This window comes from Cherax quadricarinatus, chromosome 64 (genome assembly GCF_038502225.1).
Source record: "Cherax quadricarinatus isolate ZL_2023a chromosome 64, ASM3850222v1, whole genome shotgun sequence".
Lineage (NCBI taxonomy): Eukaryota > Metazoa > Arthropoda > Malacostraca > Decapoda > Parastacidae > Cherax > Cherax quadricarinatus.
This window is the reverse complement of record NC_091355.1, coordinates 17,956,799-17,973,111: the sequence shown is the minus strand read 5'-3', so window position 1 is coordinate 17,973,111 and position 16,313 is coordinate 17,956,799. Positions and strand designations below refer to the sequence as shown.

Here is a 16,313-nt window from a genome sequence, read left to right as displayed (position 1 = left end):
CACATCACTGGCTGCCAAGGAGTAGCGGTGATGTACAGTTGCGGTTACTATTAATATACCTGTGCCGGGGACCTGGTTATCGCATCGCTATAGTTGGGAAGGATGATTACATTCCGGTATTCGTGATACCCTACGTCTTATGGCACCAAGAGCAGTAGCAACCGTCTCCTTCAGCCTCAGGTAGTGGTCACAGCTTGTGTTGCTGATTCAACATTGTCAGAGAAATGCTGGTTTAAAATCATCTTATTGTAACCTCTGTGGCTGTATTGTTACATCACTGTCTGCCATTTGTATGAACCACAGGCAGAGTCCCCATTTATTATTCTGTTTATTTATTTACATTCGTTATTTGCTACTAGTTTTGTTATGGATAATGAGACTTTGTAGAGCATGAGAACAGATGTACCATGAAAGTTTCTGGGGTTGTGGAATAAGATACAACCATTTTACATAACTGCTGGTTATATAATGACACTACTGTAAGCTCTGTGGCTGAGTGGGCAAAGCATCAGTCCTGCTATTTGCATGAGTTATGGTTCGAGTCTGCTTCCATTATTCTTTCCCTCTACAGGCGATATTTAACTAGTTAAACATCGTCTGAGAAAAGGTTCTCTGGTTCAACCTACAATATTCATGATATTTCTGAACTGTTGAAAGTGGGTTATTACCCATAAGCTCAGCGTATTGCTTACTTTCTCTCTCTCCCTGGGAGCTCAGTCTTCATGAGAATAATCATACTTCAGGAGAAAATTTAGACGATTCTTCCTGTTGCTGTTTGAGTATTTTCTGCCGGTTCCTCCAATTCCTTGGTAATTACACGTAATCATTAGGAAAGCAGTAAGTACATGAAATTCCTGATTTTGAATTTCACGTTTTGCACATTCTTCCTAGCAAATTCGTTTTTAGTAATCTGTCTTTTAAAGAAAATGGTGAGAACCAAAAAAACACAAGAAATTACACATTCCACTTTTTATTAAATATTAAGCAATTATCATCAAGTGCAATATCTTCGTTTGGTGCTCTAGCAATAGTGCAAATTGACAACACCGAGGAAAACACCTGTGATGTTATTTGCAAATAAGAAGTGATTTGGTCTGAGCATAAACTTGCCCATGACACTCTCGCTACTCCCGAGGTCTGAGCTGGGTAAAGAACTAATTATGAACGTGATTAGTGCCTGATAACAGGATAACTTAGTAACCGACTGAACAATTGGAATGAAACTTAACGGTTCATAGTTCGATATTCGATCAAAGTTCGCCTGGAAAACCAAAGGTGGCCTCATAACTTTACCTCAACGCGAGATCCTTTCATCCCTGCCAAGTGATTAAATAAATTGCACTCGTTATTTTATATTTTTTGACTCCCATTTCATTCATTTCATCATTTCAGAAAATTTAATTTGGTGTAAATGAAAATGAAGAGCTTCGATGTGAGGTCTCCTTTTCCCAAAGTGCCAGTTGATAATGTATTATCATACCTGTTTTAAGTACTGGCTGCACATTAAGAAAAAATCCCATTATCTTAAATAAAAATTATTGAAATCACAGTGCTTTGTGTTTTCTCCAACGTCTTTTTTCATTTAATGGAGATTTCTTCAAGCAGAAAAATGGCTCTAGTATGACGAGTTCGCTTTTCCCAGAGCTAATGGCTACTTAAATACTTTTGCGTGCGTCACCGGTGCTATGATACTCTCCTAGACAAGGCCTGCTGGATAATGAGCCAGTCAACCAATTGGCCATCTTTAGTACAGTATCTCAGCTCATCAGAAAATAACTTGGAGGAAATTATACAGTTCCCTCTTGAAGATAGGTGTCTGTTGGTGATGTTGGGAGGAAGTTACGAGGTCATGATCTCCTTAGTGTACTTGTTACACCTAGGCTTTCCAATGGAGGTATTGTGCACCGTCTGTTGAGCTACTTCATCTTCGGGCAGCATTTTCTGAGTGCATATTTGGGACCAATCCTTCCAGGATTTTACAGGCAAAAATTTAAAGGTGTTTCTAGCCTCCCTTCTAGGAAGAACAGTTCAAGGAACTTCAGACATTAGCAATAATTTAGGTAAATGAAACGCTTGTGCAACATTTGAGTATCTTTATTCAGGAAACGTTTCGCTAGCCACTGTCTTCTCAGTCCAACGCAGAGGAAGATAAAAGATGAGAAGGACGCTGAGGCAATCAGTCCCTCAGCTTGAAGTCGTTGTGTTAAGTCCATCCTTCCTCTGCAATGACCTGAAGAAGTAACTGGCTGGCGAAAGGTTTCATGAAGATACCCAAATGTTGCACAAGATTTTCATTTATCAAGTTCTCAGTTTATTAAACCATTTATCTACTCGATTTACGTTATTAACTGAATTTGTAGGGATAGAAGGTTCTTTGTATATTCTCCAGTTCTTTGATTTTGTTTGTTTTAAAAGGGTCTGTTAGGACGCAGCAGGTGATGTACTGTGTCACAGAGAAGAAATGTATCTAACAAGTGATGTCCTGTTTCTACAGTACAGAGTTGGCGGAGAAGCGAGCTGTTGGGAGAGGACCTGGTAGCCAACCTCAACAATACCATCAGCCACCCTGACTGCCCTGATATGTACACCGTCGTCGGAGATCAGTGCCTCTCTGTCTTCTCTGTTGGCAAGGTTCTTTCCCATTTTGCCTTAGTTGCATTATCCAACAGAAGCAAAATTCACCCATCCACCCTCCCCCACACACACACACATACACCAGGAGCTGAGTCTTAACCCCTGCAACCACAATTAGGTAAGTACACAAGTGCTGGACACAATACACACAGCCGAGGAGGTGAAATGACTGCTAAACGAGCAAGATACCTCAAAGGCGGTGGGATCGGACATCTCTCCGTGGGTCCTGAGAGGGAGCTGAGGCAGTGTGTGTGCCTCTAACAACAATCAACACATCTATCATAATAGGGCAACCACCTGAGGTATGGAAGACATTAATCTACAGATCAGTGTCACTATCATGTATGCCGAGTCATGGTGAAGCTTATTAGGACATGATTGGTGGAGCTCCTAGAAAGAATGAGCTTATACACGATAACCAACACGGTTTCAGGGAAGGGGAAATAAGTAAGACAGGAGAGAGAGAGAGAGTGAAAGAGAGGAGGAGGAGGAGGAGGAGGAGGAGGAGGAGGAGGAGGAGGAGGAGGAGGAGGAGGCGCATTTTCTTGGACTGTAAGGCGGCTTTGGACGCAGTTCCGCACCAAAAATTAGTGCAAAAGGAATAACAGGCACGAATAACGGGAAAGGCAATGTGATGGGTCAGGGAATACCAGACAGAAAGAAAACGAGTGATGGTACGTGACGAGGTGTTAAAGTGGGCGCATGTGACGAGCGGGCTTCCACAAGGGTCAGTCCTAGGGCCGGTACTGTTTCTGGTATATGTGAATGATATGCAGAATAGAAAGATTCAGGGGTTTCTCTGTTTCCAGACGATGTGAAGCTAATGTGGAGAATTATGACAAGGTATTGCTACAAAGGGATCTGGATAGGCTGCAAACCCAATCCAACAAATGGTTCCTGGAGTTTAACCCTACCATGTGCAAAATCATGAAGATTGGAGGTCAAAGGAGATCGCAGACGGAGTACATGCTAGGGGGCCAAAGACTGCAAACCTCATTCATGGAAATGGATCTTGGGGAGAGTACCATGCCGACATATCTCTTGAGACTCTCATCAACAATAACTCTAGTAGGATATGGGCGCCTGGCAAACCTATGAATTCCGTTTTGAAACCTAAGTAAGGAGTTATTCAAAACACTGTACACCGTATATGTCAGGTCCATATTGGAATATGCAGCACCAGTATGGAACCCACACTTGGTCAAGCATGTCAAAAAAAATCAAAGAAAGTGCAAAGGATTTCAACAAGACTAGTCTCGGAGCTAAGGGGTATGTCCTATGAGGAGAGGTTATTGGAAATCATCCTTACGACACTGGAGGACAGAAAGGGTGAGGGAGACACCAGGAAAGAACTCCTTCAAAGAATAATGGCTCATTTATATCATACCAGAATAACCTGGGTTCTAATAGAAGAGTTGAGGCTTTGGTGAATTTTTTGACAATGATGGCCCTGTTCTCTTAGCAGTAACTGGTATTAGCATGTTAATCCACTGTACGTTGGCTTTTTCCGGGGCTACCTTGAAATCACTAACTCTCCGGGTTAATAAGTTGATCAAAGTCTTTTTTATGCAGGTGAGCTGGGGAGAGGCGCGGGCCTTCTGCAAGGTGATCAACGGTGACCTCCTCACCTTCAAGAGCGTCAGCCACTTCTCCACTGTCATCCAACATCTTCAGCACAACCGTCAGTATCCCCTGTTGCTTGTGCCATTCAGGCTTTACACTACCTGCATTTTAGCTTTTGATATTTAAGTTTTACATTATTGGTAATCGATATATGTGTAATTAGGTTACTAGAATTTTTTTTTAGAAATTCTGGCCTTACGCCACCCGTATTAACTTCTCATATTGTGTCGTAATTTTATTAACATTATTTTCTGATACTGGTCCCCTCAAGGGAGGTTCCTTGATGCCACAAAAAGGCTCCTTATCCAAGTGAACTGCACCGGGTTTCCCCTTCCGTGGGTCAAACCTGATTTCCATTCATTCCTCCAGGCACTGAGTAGTCCCTATGAGTTTAGCTCTTCCCATATGATTGAAATTATTTCTGATACTGAGGCTCAACTATACTTGCATTAGCTCACGAAACTAAGGATCTGTGGTTCCCGAAATAGCTTTTGCTATATATTATTGCAGTTTCCGTTCGGTAGTTAACCGGATAAGGATCGAAATCGGTAGATTTAAAAATTCTGATAGCCTAGGTTTAAAGTATATCCTTTTTAATTTACTCTTACATTGTTTCTATTTTCCCAAAAAATTTTCGGTAAAAGTGATGCCGAAAAATGATGCCCACCAGGTAAAGCTTGTGAATATTATAAAATACTTTTTTTTAAATGGTAAATAAAGAACCATTATTTATGTTTTTCCTTCGTTATTTAATAAGGACTTATTAAGAATAATAGGAATTTGTTTCAACTGTGCTCTTACATTCCATGGTGTCATATTTTAAAATGCCTTCAAGCATCACTTTTGTGATGCCTGCCCGGTAAATGTCTCCACTCAAACTGTTTACATTCTAGTCTCCCAACCAATGTGATTCGTGATAGGACGGCTACATCACAGATGATGCTGCTCCCAAAAACCTTGCTCGAATTCTAGCACCATGATTCCACAGTGCCGTATTTACCACACTTCCAGGCATCACAAATTTCTGTTGGAAATACACTTATGCTCATGGTGGCTGTGGAGCTATCTGGAAGATATTTATATGGTTTCCACAAGCACCTCATTGTACCATTTGATTTGTTGTGAACACAAAAGTGATGCCTGCCCGGTAAAGGGATTAACGAAATATGGTGATTTTAAACTTGCGTTAGATAAGACTGCCATTGCACTACTGAAATTGATAATAGATTGTACAATAAGTGCTATGGACCAAAACAGCTTTATAGTGTCAAGACCACGTCTATACAAACTCAGCCAGCCAGAGTACAAATACACCTCAAATACATGGGAAAATGAATATGAAAATGCTATACAATACTGACATGCTGATAAGACACATGTGCAACAGTTAGGAATCTTTATTCTGAAGTGTTTTGCCTACAGAGTAGGCTTCTTCAGTCGAGTACTGAGGAGTTTGCAGAAGCAGTAGAAATGTGAAGACGGTGTAATCAATCCGTCAGCCTTGAAGATGTGGTTTTGAGGTGGTCAGTCCCTCAGCCTGAAGAAGAGTTGTGTTCCTTAGTCTGGAACAATGTTCCAGACTGGAAAAAAATTCCAGATTCAAGTAATGATTATGTTTTCGACTATTGCTACATTATATGTTCTTGTTCTGTAAAATATTTTTTTTTCAATAGGAACTGCAGTGGTGATCTTCAGACCACAAACCCATTATACGCCTCTGTAAACTTTTGAATTCCGCCCTCGGAATGAGACTGAGGTGCATTAATAAATTAACAAAACAAGAAGGAAAGCAACCAATTGTGTAGCTCGTTGAAAAGTTATTATGAGAAAGAGTGTCTGATCCGGAAGATTGAATCTATCCTCCCATTGGATCATACATTATTACTGCCCATTACCCGTTTTGACCCGTCGGGGTTTAACATTTTCCCATGTCCATCACAGTGTCGGGCGACAGGGAGGAACTGCTAACCACAGGGAGGAGTACAAGATCGGCAAGTACAGGGACATAAGCCAACAGTATCAATTTGTCCCAGTGGGATCAGAGACCCTGGGAGCATGGGGAAAAAATGCCACACGTTTCCTTAAAGAACTGAGTTCCAGACTCATCGACACCACCAGGGACCCAAGGGCAGCCACTTTCATGTTACAGCGCCTCAGCGTAGCCATCCAGAGGGGAAATGCATGCTGCATACTGGGCTCGTGTCCGGCTTCGGAGGAGCTGGAGGAGATTCATAACCTTTGACATATTAAGAACATAAGAACGAAGGAACACTGCAGCAGGCCTACTGGCCCATGCGAGGCAGGTCCACGTCTCCTACCGGCTTAAGCCAATGCACCCAACCTAGTCAGGTCAGGTCACCTTGACTTAAGGGAGGAACACGACAACCGTCCTGGTAGCACAAGCTAATCAGGTCCAACTCACACCCACCCACACCCACTCATGTATTTATCCAACCTATTTTTAAAGCTAAATAACGTTCTGGCCTCTATAACTGTACTTGGGAGTTTGTTCCACTCATCCACAACTCTATTACCAAACCAGTACTTTCCTATATCCTTTCTGAATCTGAATTTTTCTAACTTAAAACCATTGCTGCGAGTCCTGTTTAGGCTAGATATTTTCAGCACACTATTTACATCCCCTTTATTTATTCCTGTCTTCCATTTATACACCTCAATCATATCCCCCCTAATTCTACTTCTTTCTAGAGAGTGAAGATTCAGGGCCCTTAGTCTATCCTCATAGGGAAGGTTTCTGATACATGGGATCAACTTTGTCATCCTCCTTTGTACATTTTCCAGAGCATTTATATCCATTCTGTAATACGGTGACCAAAACTGTGCAGCATAATCTAAATGAGGCCTAACCAAGGATGTATAGAGTTGAAGAACAACCTGAGGACTCCTATTATTTATGCTTCTTGATATAAAGCCAAGGATTCTATTAGCTTTATTGCGAACACTTATGCACTGCTGTCTTGGTTTCAGATTAATGCTAACCAGAACTCCTAAATCTTTTTCGCAATCCGTAATATTAAGATCTACATTATTTAGTTTATATGTGGCATGGTTATTGTCCTGTCCAACATTTAGAACTTTGCATTTGTCTATATTAAACTGCATCTGCCACCTCTCCGACCACTGCATCAGTCTACTCAAATCTTCCTGGAGTGCTCTAATGTCCTCGTCAGAATGAATTCGACGGCCTATTTTGGTGTCATCGGCAAACTTGCTGATGTCGCTCTTTATGCCCTCATCTATGTCGTTTATGTATATCGTGAACAGCAGGGAGCCCAACACTGACCCCTGTGGAACACCGCTCGTGACGCTTCCCCACTCTGATTTCTCCCCATTTATGCAAACTCTCTGCTGCCTATTTGTCAACCATGCCTCTATCCAGGAAAAAATTTCTCCTCCTATTCCATGTGCCTTAATTTTCCTCAATAGTCTCTGAAGTGGGACCCTGTCAAAAGCCTTACTGAAGTCCATGTACACAATATCATATTCATTACCATGATCTACCTCCTCAAATCCTTAGTGAAAAAAGTTAACAAATTCGTAAGGCAGGAACGCCCCTTTGTAAAACCATGCTGAGATTCGTTGATTAATTTATGCTTTTCAAGGTGGCTACGAACTGCCTCGGCAATTATTGATTCCATAAATTTTACCACTATGGAGGTTAGGTTTATTGGTCTATAGTTTGAAGCTAAGGACCTGTCACCTGCTTTGAAAATAGGTATCACATTTGCCATTTTCCACTTATCTGGCACCATGCCAGTTTGTAGTGATATGTTGAAAAGATTAGCCAAAGGTTTGCTAAGCTCCTCTTTACATTCTTTTAGAACCCTTGCATACAGTTTATCAGGGCCTGGGGATTTGTTAGGTTTTAATTTATCTATTTGCCTAAGGACCATGTCACTTGTGACCCTAATCGTGCACAGTTTATTATCGTCCTGTTCCACATAATTTATCATTTCTGGAATATCGCTGGTATCCTCCTGTGTAAAAACTGAGAGGAAGTATGTGTTAAAACTTCTACACATTTCCTTATCACTGTCAGTGAGCTGACCCGAGGAACTTTTGAGTGGGCCTATCTTGTCCCTGATCTTACTTCTGTATACCTGAAAGAATCCTTTTGGGTTAGTCTTCGAATCTCTTGCAACTTTAACCTCATAATCTCTTTTTGCTTTTCTAATTCCTTTTTTTAGTTCTCTCTTTAACTGAATATATCGATTTCTTAATTGCCCCTCTCCTCTTTTGATTTACCTATATATGCCTCTCTTTTGACCAATTAGATATTTTAATCTATTGTTCATCCATTTAGGATCATTTTTGTTTGATCTGATTTCCCTATTTGGAACATAATTTGACTGAGCAGCTAGAACTATGCCCTGGAAAGCGTCATTTCGGCACCCATCACCACCTACCTGACCCTTAGTCAGGTCATTCCAGTTCAGCCCACCTAAGTAATTTTTCAGTCCTATGAAATCAGCCAAGCGAAAGTCAGGGACGGAGACTTGATTGCCATTATTATGGGAATTCCATGATATATTAAAACTGAGTGATTTGTGATCACTTTCCCCAAGCTCATCGTTAACCTTAAGATTATTAATTAGTGTTTCCCTACTGGCAAGAACCAAGTCAAGGAGGTTATTTCCCCTAGTTGGCTCTGTCACAAACTGTTTTAAAAAACAATCCTGGATCGTATCAAGAAAGTCACCTGACTCTAAATTTCCTGTCAAATTGCTCCAGTCAATCTGTCTATAGTTGAAATCTCCCATTAGCACAACATTTTCGTTTGTAGATGCCTTACGAATTTCGTCCCATAGAAGTTTACTGCACTCCCTATCAAGATTTGGGGCCCTGTAAATCACACCCAAAATTAGTTTTTCTCGGCCCTCGAGAAGCTGTAACCAAACAGATTCAGTGGCTGACGCTTCTAATTTTATATCTTGTCTAACACAACAATTTAAATTGTCTCTGACATACATCGCTACTCCACCACCTTTCCTGTTGACCCTGTCAGTGTGGAATAATTCATAGCCTTGTATGTGACATTCAGAGGGCATCTCTCTATCTTTCAGATTGAGCCAGGTCTCCGTTATAGCAATAATATATATGTTTCCTGCACTTGCAATTAATCTTAGCTCATTTATCTTATTTCTTACACTCCTGCTATTAGTATAGTAAACCTTAAGGGAGTTAGTCCCTTGCTGCCCTCTGCTGTCCCCCTTTGTTTGCTGACCTAATCTATTGTTTTTATTTATAACTTCATGCTGAATGCCTTTTATACATTTACTGTTTCGAACCCTAGTGTTGCAACCTGTTTGTTTCCCACACACACCCATACCTCTATCTTCTATCAGTTTAAAATCATAGGCATTTCACCAATGGCCTTCTCAATCGAGTCTGCAAGTGCTACCACCCCAGCCCCAGAGAGATGTACCCCATCCCTTGCATACATATCATGTTTGCCATAAAAGTTGTTCCAGTTGTCAATGAATAGGATTGCAAGTTCCTTGCAGTATCTGTCTAGCCAGCAATTTACACCAATTGCCCTAGATAACCATTCATTTCCTACTCCCCTTCTAGGCAAGTTGCTACATATGATTGGGATCCCTCCCTTAGACTTAATGAAATCTATAGCTGACCTGTACTTATCTAGCAGCTCTTCTCTCCTACCCTTCCCAATATCATTTCCACCAGCACTGACATGATATTATGCAGCCTGTTGACTATGTCCCCAACACCAGCTCCAGGGAAGCACACTCTATCTCTCATCTTCTTATTCCTATTACAAAAAGCACGGTCAATATATCTTACCTGAGAGTCACCAACCACAAGAATGCGCTTACCTCCATTAGCAGGGGCAGTAGTACCCTTACCTTCACTGGCCACTGAAGTACATTCATCCTGAAGAACAGAGAAGCGATTTCCTACCTTCAGATCTTCACTCTTAACTCTCCTTACTCTGATGCACCTCCCATTACTGTGAACCACTCGCCACTTGTAGCAGGTGCTGGGCTGCACCTCACTGCTGGTAGCCGTTGCTACCTCCCCACCTACAGCCTCCTCACAGCGAGAGACAGACTGCACCTCACTGCTAGAAGCCTCATTTCCCACAACTCCAGCCACCTCACACTCTCTCCCAGACCCATTGAGGTGAACCTTCAGCCTCCTAATCTCCTCCTGGAGAAGCAAGACCACCTCCTTCAACTCTCCAACCTCAATTTTTAAAACACTGCAGAAGCAAGCCATGCTTTGTAACCCCCCACGCTATATTGTGCCAGTGTATTCATGTTTGTGTTTTCTATCAATGTATTCTATCTCTTAATAAAGTTAACATGTAGCATAAAAATATAGAGGGTGGTAGGAGAAGAAAATATTCAAATAGCTCCGGGGAGAACCTTGAATTTTCACTGAGGTACGTTTTTTGTTTTCTGAGGATGAGGGTCCCCAGTAAAGTTCTAAAGGTAGTACCTCCCTATATTTATTTTGAATATATATATATATATATATATATATATATATATATATATATATATATATATATATCACGTATATATTTATTTTACATTGCACTGTATTGATTATAAATCACTCTGCATTTACTTAACATCAAGCTTTGTCTATTAAGAACTATGGATAATATTTGATATTACAGAGCTGACGACGGACTTCTGGGTGGGTGGTCGACAGATGGAGAAGAGAGATGGATGGACATGGATAGATGAGGTACCCATGGTGTTAGGTTCCCCTTACTGGGCTGTTAGGTAAGTTTATATGAGTTGATTCTTGCAACTAGGTATGGTAGCCCTTGACTTAACTTAGAGCGCCATCATAGTGCTAATTTTTCCCTAAATGAGCATTACAGTGCTAACTTTCCTCAACATGGCCATTATAGTGCTTCATTTTCCCTACAGCACTAGCACACTAAAACATTTTCCCCTACATGATTATCATACAGGGCCATCACAATACTAGGTGTTTCCCCTACTAGGCCATCACAGTGCTAGGTTTTTCCATACTGGGCCATCATAAAATTAAGTTTTCCCTACAGGGCCATCTCAATGGTACATTTTCCCTAGTAGGTTTTTTCCTACTGGCCCATCATAATGCCAGGTTTTCCCTACAGGGCCATCACAATAGTAGATTGTCCCTACAGGGCCATCATAGAACTTGGTTTTCCCTTCAGAGAAATTCCCGTACGAGGTCAGCAGTGTTAGGTTTTTCTCCAAAGTCCTGACAGTGTTTCATTCATGATGTTAGCCTTGCTTTTCTGCTGGCATTGTGTTTGAAACCCTTTAGGGGGGATATGAGTGAGGTGTATAAATGGAAAACAGGAATTAATAAAGGGAATGTAAATATTGTGCTAAAAATATCTAACATAGACAGGAGTCTCAGCAATGGCTTTAAACTGGAAAAGTTGAAATTCAGAAAGTATATAGGAAAACACTGGTTTGGTAACAGAGTTGTGGATGAGTGGACCAAACTCCCGAGTACCGTCATAGAGCTAAGACGCTGTGTAGTTTTAAAAATAGGTTGGATATATACGTGAGTGGGTGTGGGTGGGTGTGATTTGGACCTGACTAGCTTGTGCTACTAGGTCGGATGCAGTGCTCCTCCCTTAACTCTGCTGCTATACTGATAAAATCTTCTTAGTGAGCCGTCAAGGTGTTGGATTGTTTACTGTGCCACTAATTAAAAATATCATCGCAATTAGAACATTATCAAGGTTCATTCTATCAGTTACCAATATCTCTCCACTCGCTAAGAGGTTCTTTATGATCATTAATTCATTAACAAAGTTCCTTAATCTACTAACAAGATCATCACTGTGAGTCACAATGTCTCCTACCAATGAGTTCTTCACTACGAGTGAGACGAAAATAAGGTCTCCTCCACCCACTAACTAGGTCACCTCCACCCACTAACTAGGTCACCTCCACCCACTAACTAGGTCACCTCCACCCACTAACTAGGTCACCTCCACCCACTAACTAGGTCATCTCCACCCACTAACCAGGTCTCCTCCACCCACTAACCAGGTCTCCTCCACCCACTAACCAGGTCTCCTCCACCCACTAACCAGGTCTCCTCCACCCACTAACCAGGTCTCCTCCACCCACTAACCAGGTCTCCTCCACCCACTAACCAGGTCTCCTCCACCCACTAACCAGGTCTCAGCCACCCACTAACCAGGTCTCCGCCACCCATTAACCAGCTCTCCTCCACCCACTAACAAGGTCTTCTCCACTCACTAACTAGTAATAATATGATAATTTATTTCAGTAAATTTTCAGATAATATTTATTTCAGAATGATACAGAAATGGTTGAAATTTAGTTGTGCCTGAAGAATCCCGGCCGGGTGGAAACGTTGGAAATGTTTCCTTACACCTGCTACCCATGGAAATAAATGGTATAAAATACCGACACAATGGCAATATAAACACAAATGCAGTATAATGTGATCCTTTATTGACTACGTTTCGCCCACACAGTGGGCTTTTTCAAGTCACAAACAGAACTGTTTGTGACTTGAAAAAGCCCACTGTGTGGGCGAAACGTAGTCAATAAAGGATCACATTATACTGCATTTGTGTTTATATTGCCACCTGCTACCCATGTTCACCAAGCAGTAATTAGGTACCTGGGTGTTAGTCGACTGTTGTGGGTTGCATCCTGGGGTGGTGACAGTATGCCTCAGATAGGGCTGGCTTTTTTTTACTCCAGCTGTATAGCTGGAGTAAAAAAAATCATAGTTGTACAGAGCATTTCTGGCAAGCAAAGTCTCCTTCGTTGTTTAACAAGGTTTCCACCTACTAACGATGTTCATCTACCAATGAACTAGAAATGCAGTAACAACACTTAACCCCAACAGACAATACGAGGAGTGCCAGACACGTAACTTAACTACGGCAACGCAGACGACGCGCGCTGCTAACAGAGCTACCTGCTACCACTATCGTCAGGCTCCCGAGCACAACGAACTGGGCTACTGCGCGTCCCTCTCCTACCAGCACTACTTCTACATGACTGACGAGGACTGTCTCCTGCAGAAGAGCCCTCTCTGCGTCACCGTTTAGAGCATTAAATCTCCACCGTAAGAACATAAGAAATAAAGAGTACTGCATCAGGTCTACTGGCCCAGTGCCAGGCAGGTCCAAAACAACCGCTCAAGATGGAAGGAACACTGCAGTAAGCCTACTGGCCCAAACTAGTCAGGTCCAACTCACACCCACCCACACCCACTCGTGTATTTGTTTAACTTATTTTTTATAACTGCACAACGTTTTAGCTTCAGTGACGTTACTTGTGAGTTTATTCCACTCATTGACAACTCTATTACCATAGCAGTGCTTCCCAATATCCATCGCTAGAACTATCGTCTGCATGTCCCGTGTATCTTCTCTTTGAATACTGTATTATCCCCCGATGTTGTAGGCTCCTACTTCACTATAATTCTGGTCATCTACAAGCAGTCATTGTATCCTCACTGTCCTCATAACTCCCCATACAACGTCTCCCCCAACACAAGGTGTGACTACCCAGAGAATCCCTGCTGGGATTGACTCCATAGCAGTATCACCACTACCATCAACACCATCGTATCAATACTACCATCAACACCATCGTGTCAACACTACGACCAACACTATCGTATCAACACTACAATCACCACAATTGTGTCAACACTCCCACTAACACCATCGTGTCAACACTGCCACTAACACCATCGTATCAACACTGCCACTAACACCATTGTGTCCACACTACCACTAACACCATCGTGTCAACTCTGCCACTAACACCATCGTGTCCACACTGCCACTAACACCATCGTGTCAACACTGAATCGTTCAGGACCCTGTACACCGTATACGTTAGGCCCATATTGGAGTATGCGGCACCAGTTTGGAACCCACACCTAGACAAGCACGTTAAGAAACTAGAGAAAGTGCAAAGGTTTACAACAAGACTAGTCCCAGAGCTAAGAGGTCTGTCCTACGAGGAGAGGTTAAGGGAAATCAACCTGACAACACTGGAGGACAGGAGAGATAGGGAGAACATGATAACGACATACAGAATACTGAGAGGAATTGACAAGGTGGACAAAGACAGGATACTCCAGAGATGGGACACAGCAACAAGGGGACACAGATGAATCACAAGGATGTTAGGAAGTATTTCTTCAGCCACAGAGTAGTCAGGAAGTGAAATAGTTTGGGAAGCGATGTAGTGGAGGCAGGATGCATACATAGCTTTAAGCAGAGGTATGATAAGCTCACGGTTCAGGGAGAGTGACCTAGTAGCGACCAGTGAAGAGGCGGGGCCAGGAGCTAGGACTCGACCCCTGCAACCTCAACTAGGTGAGTACAACTAGGCGAGTACTGCCACTAATACCGTCGTGTCCACACTGCCACTAACGCCATTGTGTCCACACTTCCACTAACACCATCATGTCAACACTGCCACCAACATTATCGTGTCAACACTGCCACCAACATCATCGTGTCAACACTGCCACTAACACCATCGTGTCAACACTGCCACTAACACCATCGTGTCAACACTGCCACCAGCACCATCGTGTCAACACTGCCACCAGCACCATCGTGTCAACACTGCCACCAACACCATCGTGCCAACACTGCCACCAGCACCATCATGTCAACACTGCCACCAGCACCATCATGTCAACACTGCCACCAACACCATCGTGTCAACATTGCCACTGTATCATGTTATTTTGTCACCTCCGTTATTTTATTGCAAATATTTGAATAAGAAGACTTCAGAATAAAGTTTCTTGATTCTGTTAAGAATTGAAGAGTACTTGATGTAAGCAATTAAAGTTACTTATTTTTCATCGGTCAAGCTTGACTACTTCCTATTCTCCAGACTGTATAATCCATGCATGTGTACTGTTTACTATATATATATATATATATATATATATATATATATATATATATATATATATATATATATATATATATAATCGTCGTTCAGAGAGCATGTTAATAACATAATTGACACTGTATATGATTTGCTGGTACATCAGTAATAGAGAGATGGTGACCACTATACTGCTTTAAATACAATGTCAGCTCTGTACCTTTTTCGTCATGATGTAAATATTGAGGCAGGAAGTAAAACTCAAGGCTTATCTTAATGAATATTATAGATTTCTCAGGACTTTTTGTATTGTGGACTTACCCACCACCACACTGTAGTGTGAACTTATTCCACTCACATCACCACCACCACACTGCATTAGTGAGATGTAAAAACCATTTCAATATTTCAAACATTTGGTTTTTATATCTTATTTTTCTGTATTATAATTACGGAATAAACTCTGATGAGAATTTTCATTGCTAACTGAATTGTATAGTTACCAGAGCAGAGACTTGACCAAAAGTCATTGAAAATGAAGTTACCAGACCGGAGACTTGATTTTAATCACTGAGAAGGTAGTTACCATACTAAAGGTCTGTCGTTAAGTCACTGAGAATGTAGTTACAAGAACACAAAATTGACCTTGTCACAACACTTCTCAGGTGGAGACATGTAATATTTTAAGATCTTTCTGGCAATGAAGATTTCGAGTTCGTAAACGAATAAATACAGATATTAAAATTAGTGTCAGAATGAAATAAAGTTTTCTTTATTAACGTGAATATTTTTTTCTAAACTATGTCCTTTTAACTACGACGAGTAATCAAAACAGGGATAGAGATAATAAGTTGGGATTTCTCATCTCGTCTTCATACACTACAAAGGAAACTCAGACATTAATTTTGCCTCTGTTCACGCAGATATAGCGCTACTAGCTGCGCCTAATAAAATCTTACAAAAATAAGAATATTTACTGCATACAGAAAATTTTTAGAAAGCATACAGAATCGAAGTAAAGTTGAGATGGAACTATTTAGTCGAACTTCCTGGTAAGTCTTTCATTTACAGAGTGGGAGAAGGATCGTCCAGTTTTCTCTCCCTGGTAAATGGCTCTCTTTTGGCACTTATAACTTGTTTGACCTTTCACTCTTA

General features: G+C 41.5%; 1 protein-coding gene across 2 annotated transcripts in view; it reads left to right on the top strand.

Moving 5' to 3' along the window:
* Positions 1-16,313, top strand: part of LOC128700045 (uncharacterized) — a 115,727-nt gene that overhangs the window by 14,822 nt on the left and 84,592 nt on the right. Inside the window, exons 5-8 of one of the 2 annotated variants that reach the window (XM_053792982.2) lie at positions 2,495-2,631; positions 4,207-4,315; positions 10,922-11,030; positions 13,141-15,198. In XM_053792982.2, the coding sequence (XP_053648957.1) occupies positions 2,495-2,631; positions 4,207-4,315; positions 10,922-11,030; positions 13,141-13,345 (560 nt within the window). In that variant the 3' untranslated portion in view covers positions 13,346-15,198. Of the gene's footprint in view, positions 1-2,494; positions 2,632-4,206; positions 4,316-10,921; positions 11,031-13,140; positions 15,199-16,313 lie in introns of those variants that run through there. The other variant, XR_011393793.1, reaches the window with a different exon arrangement.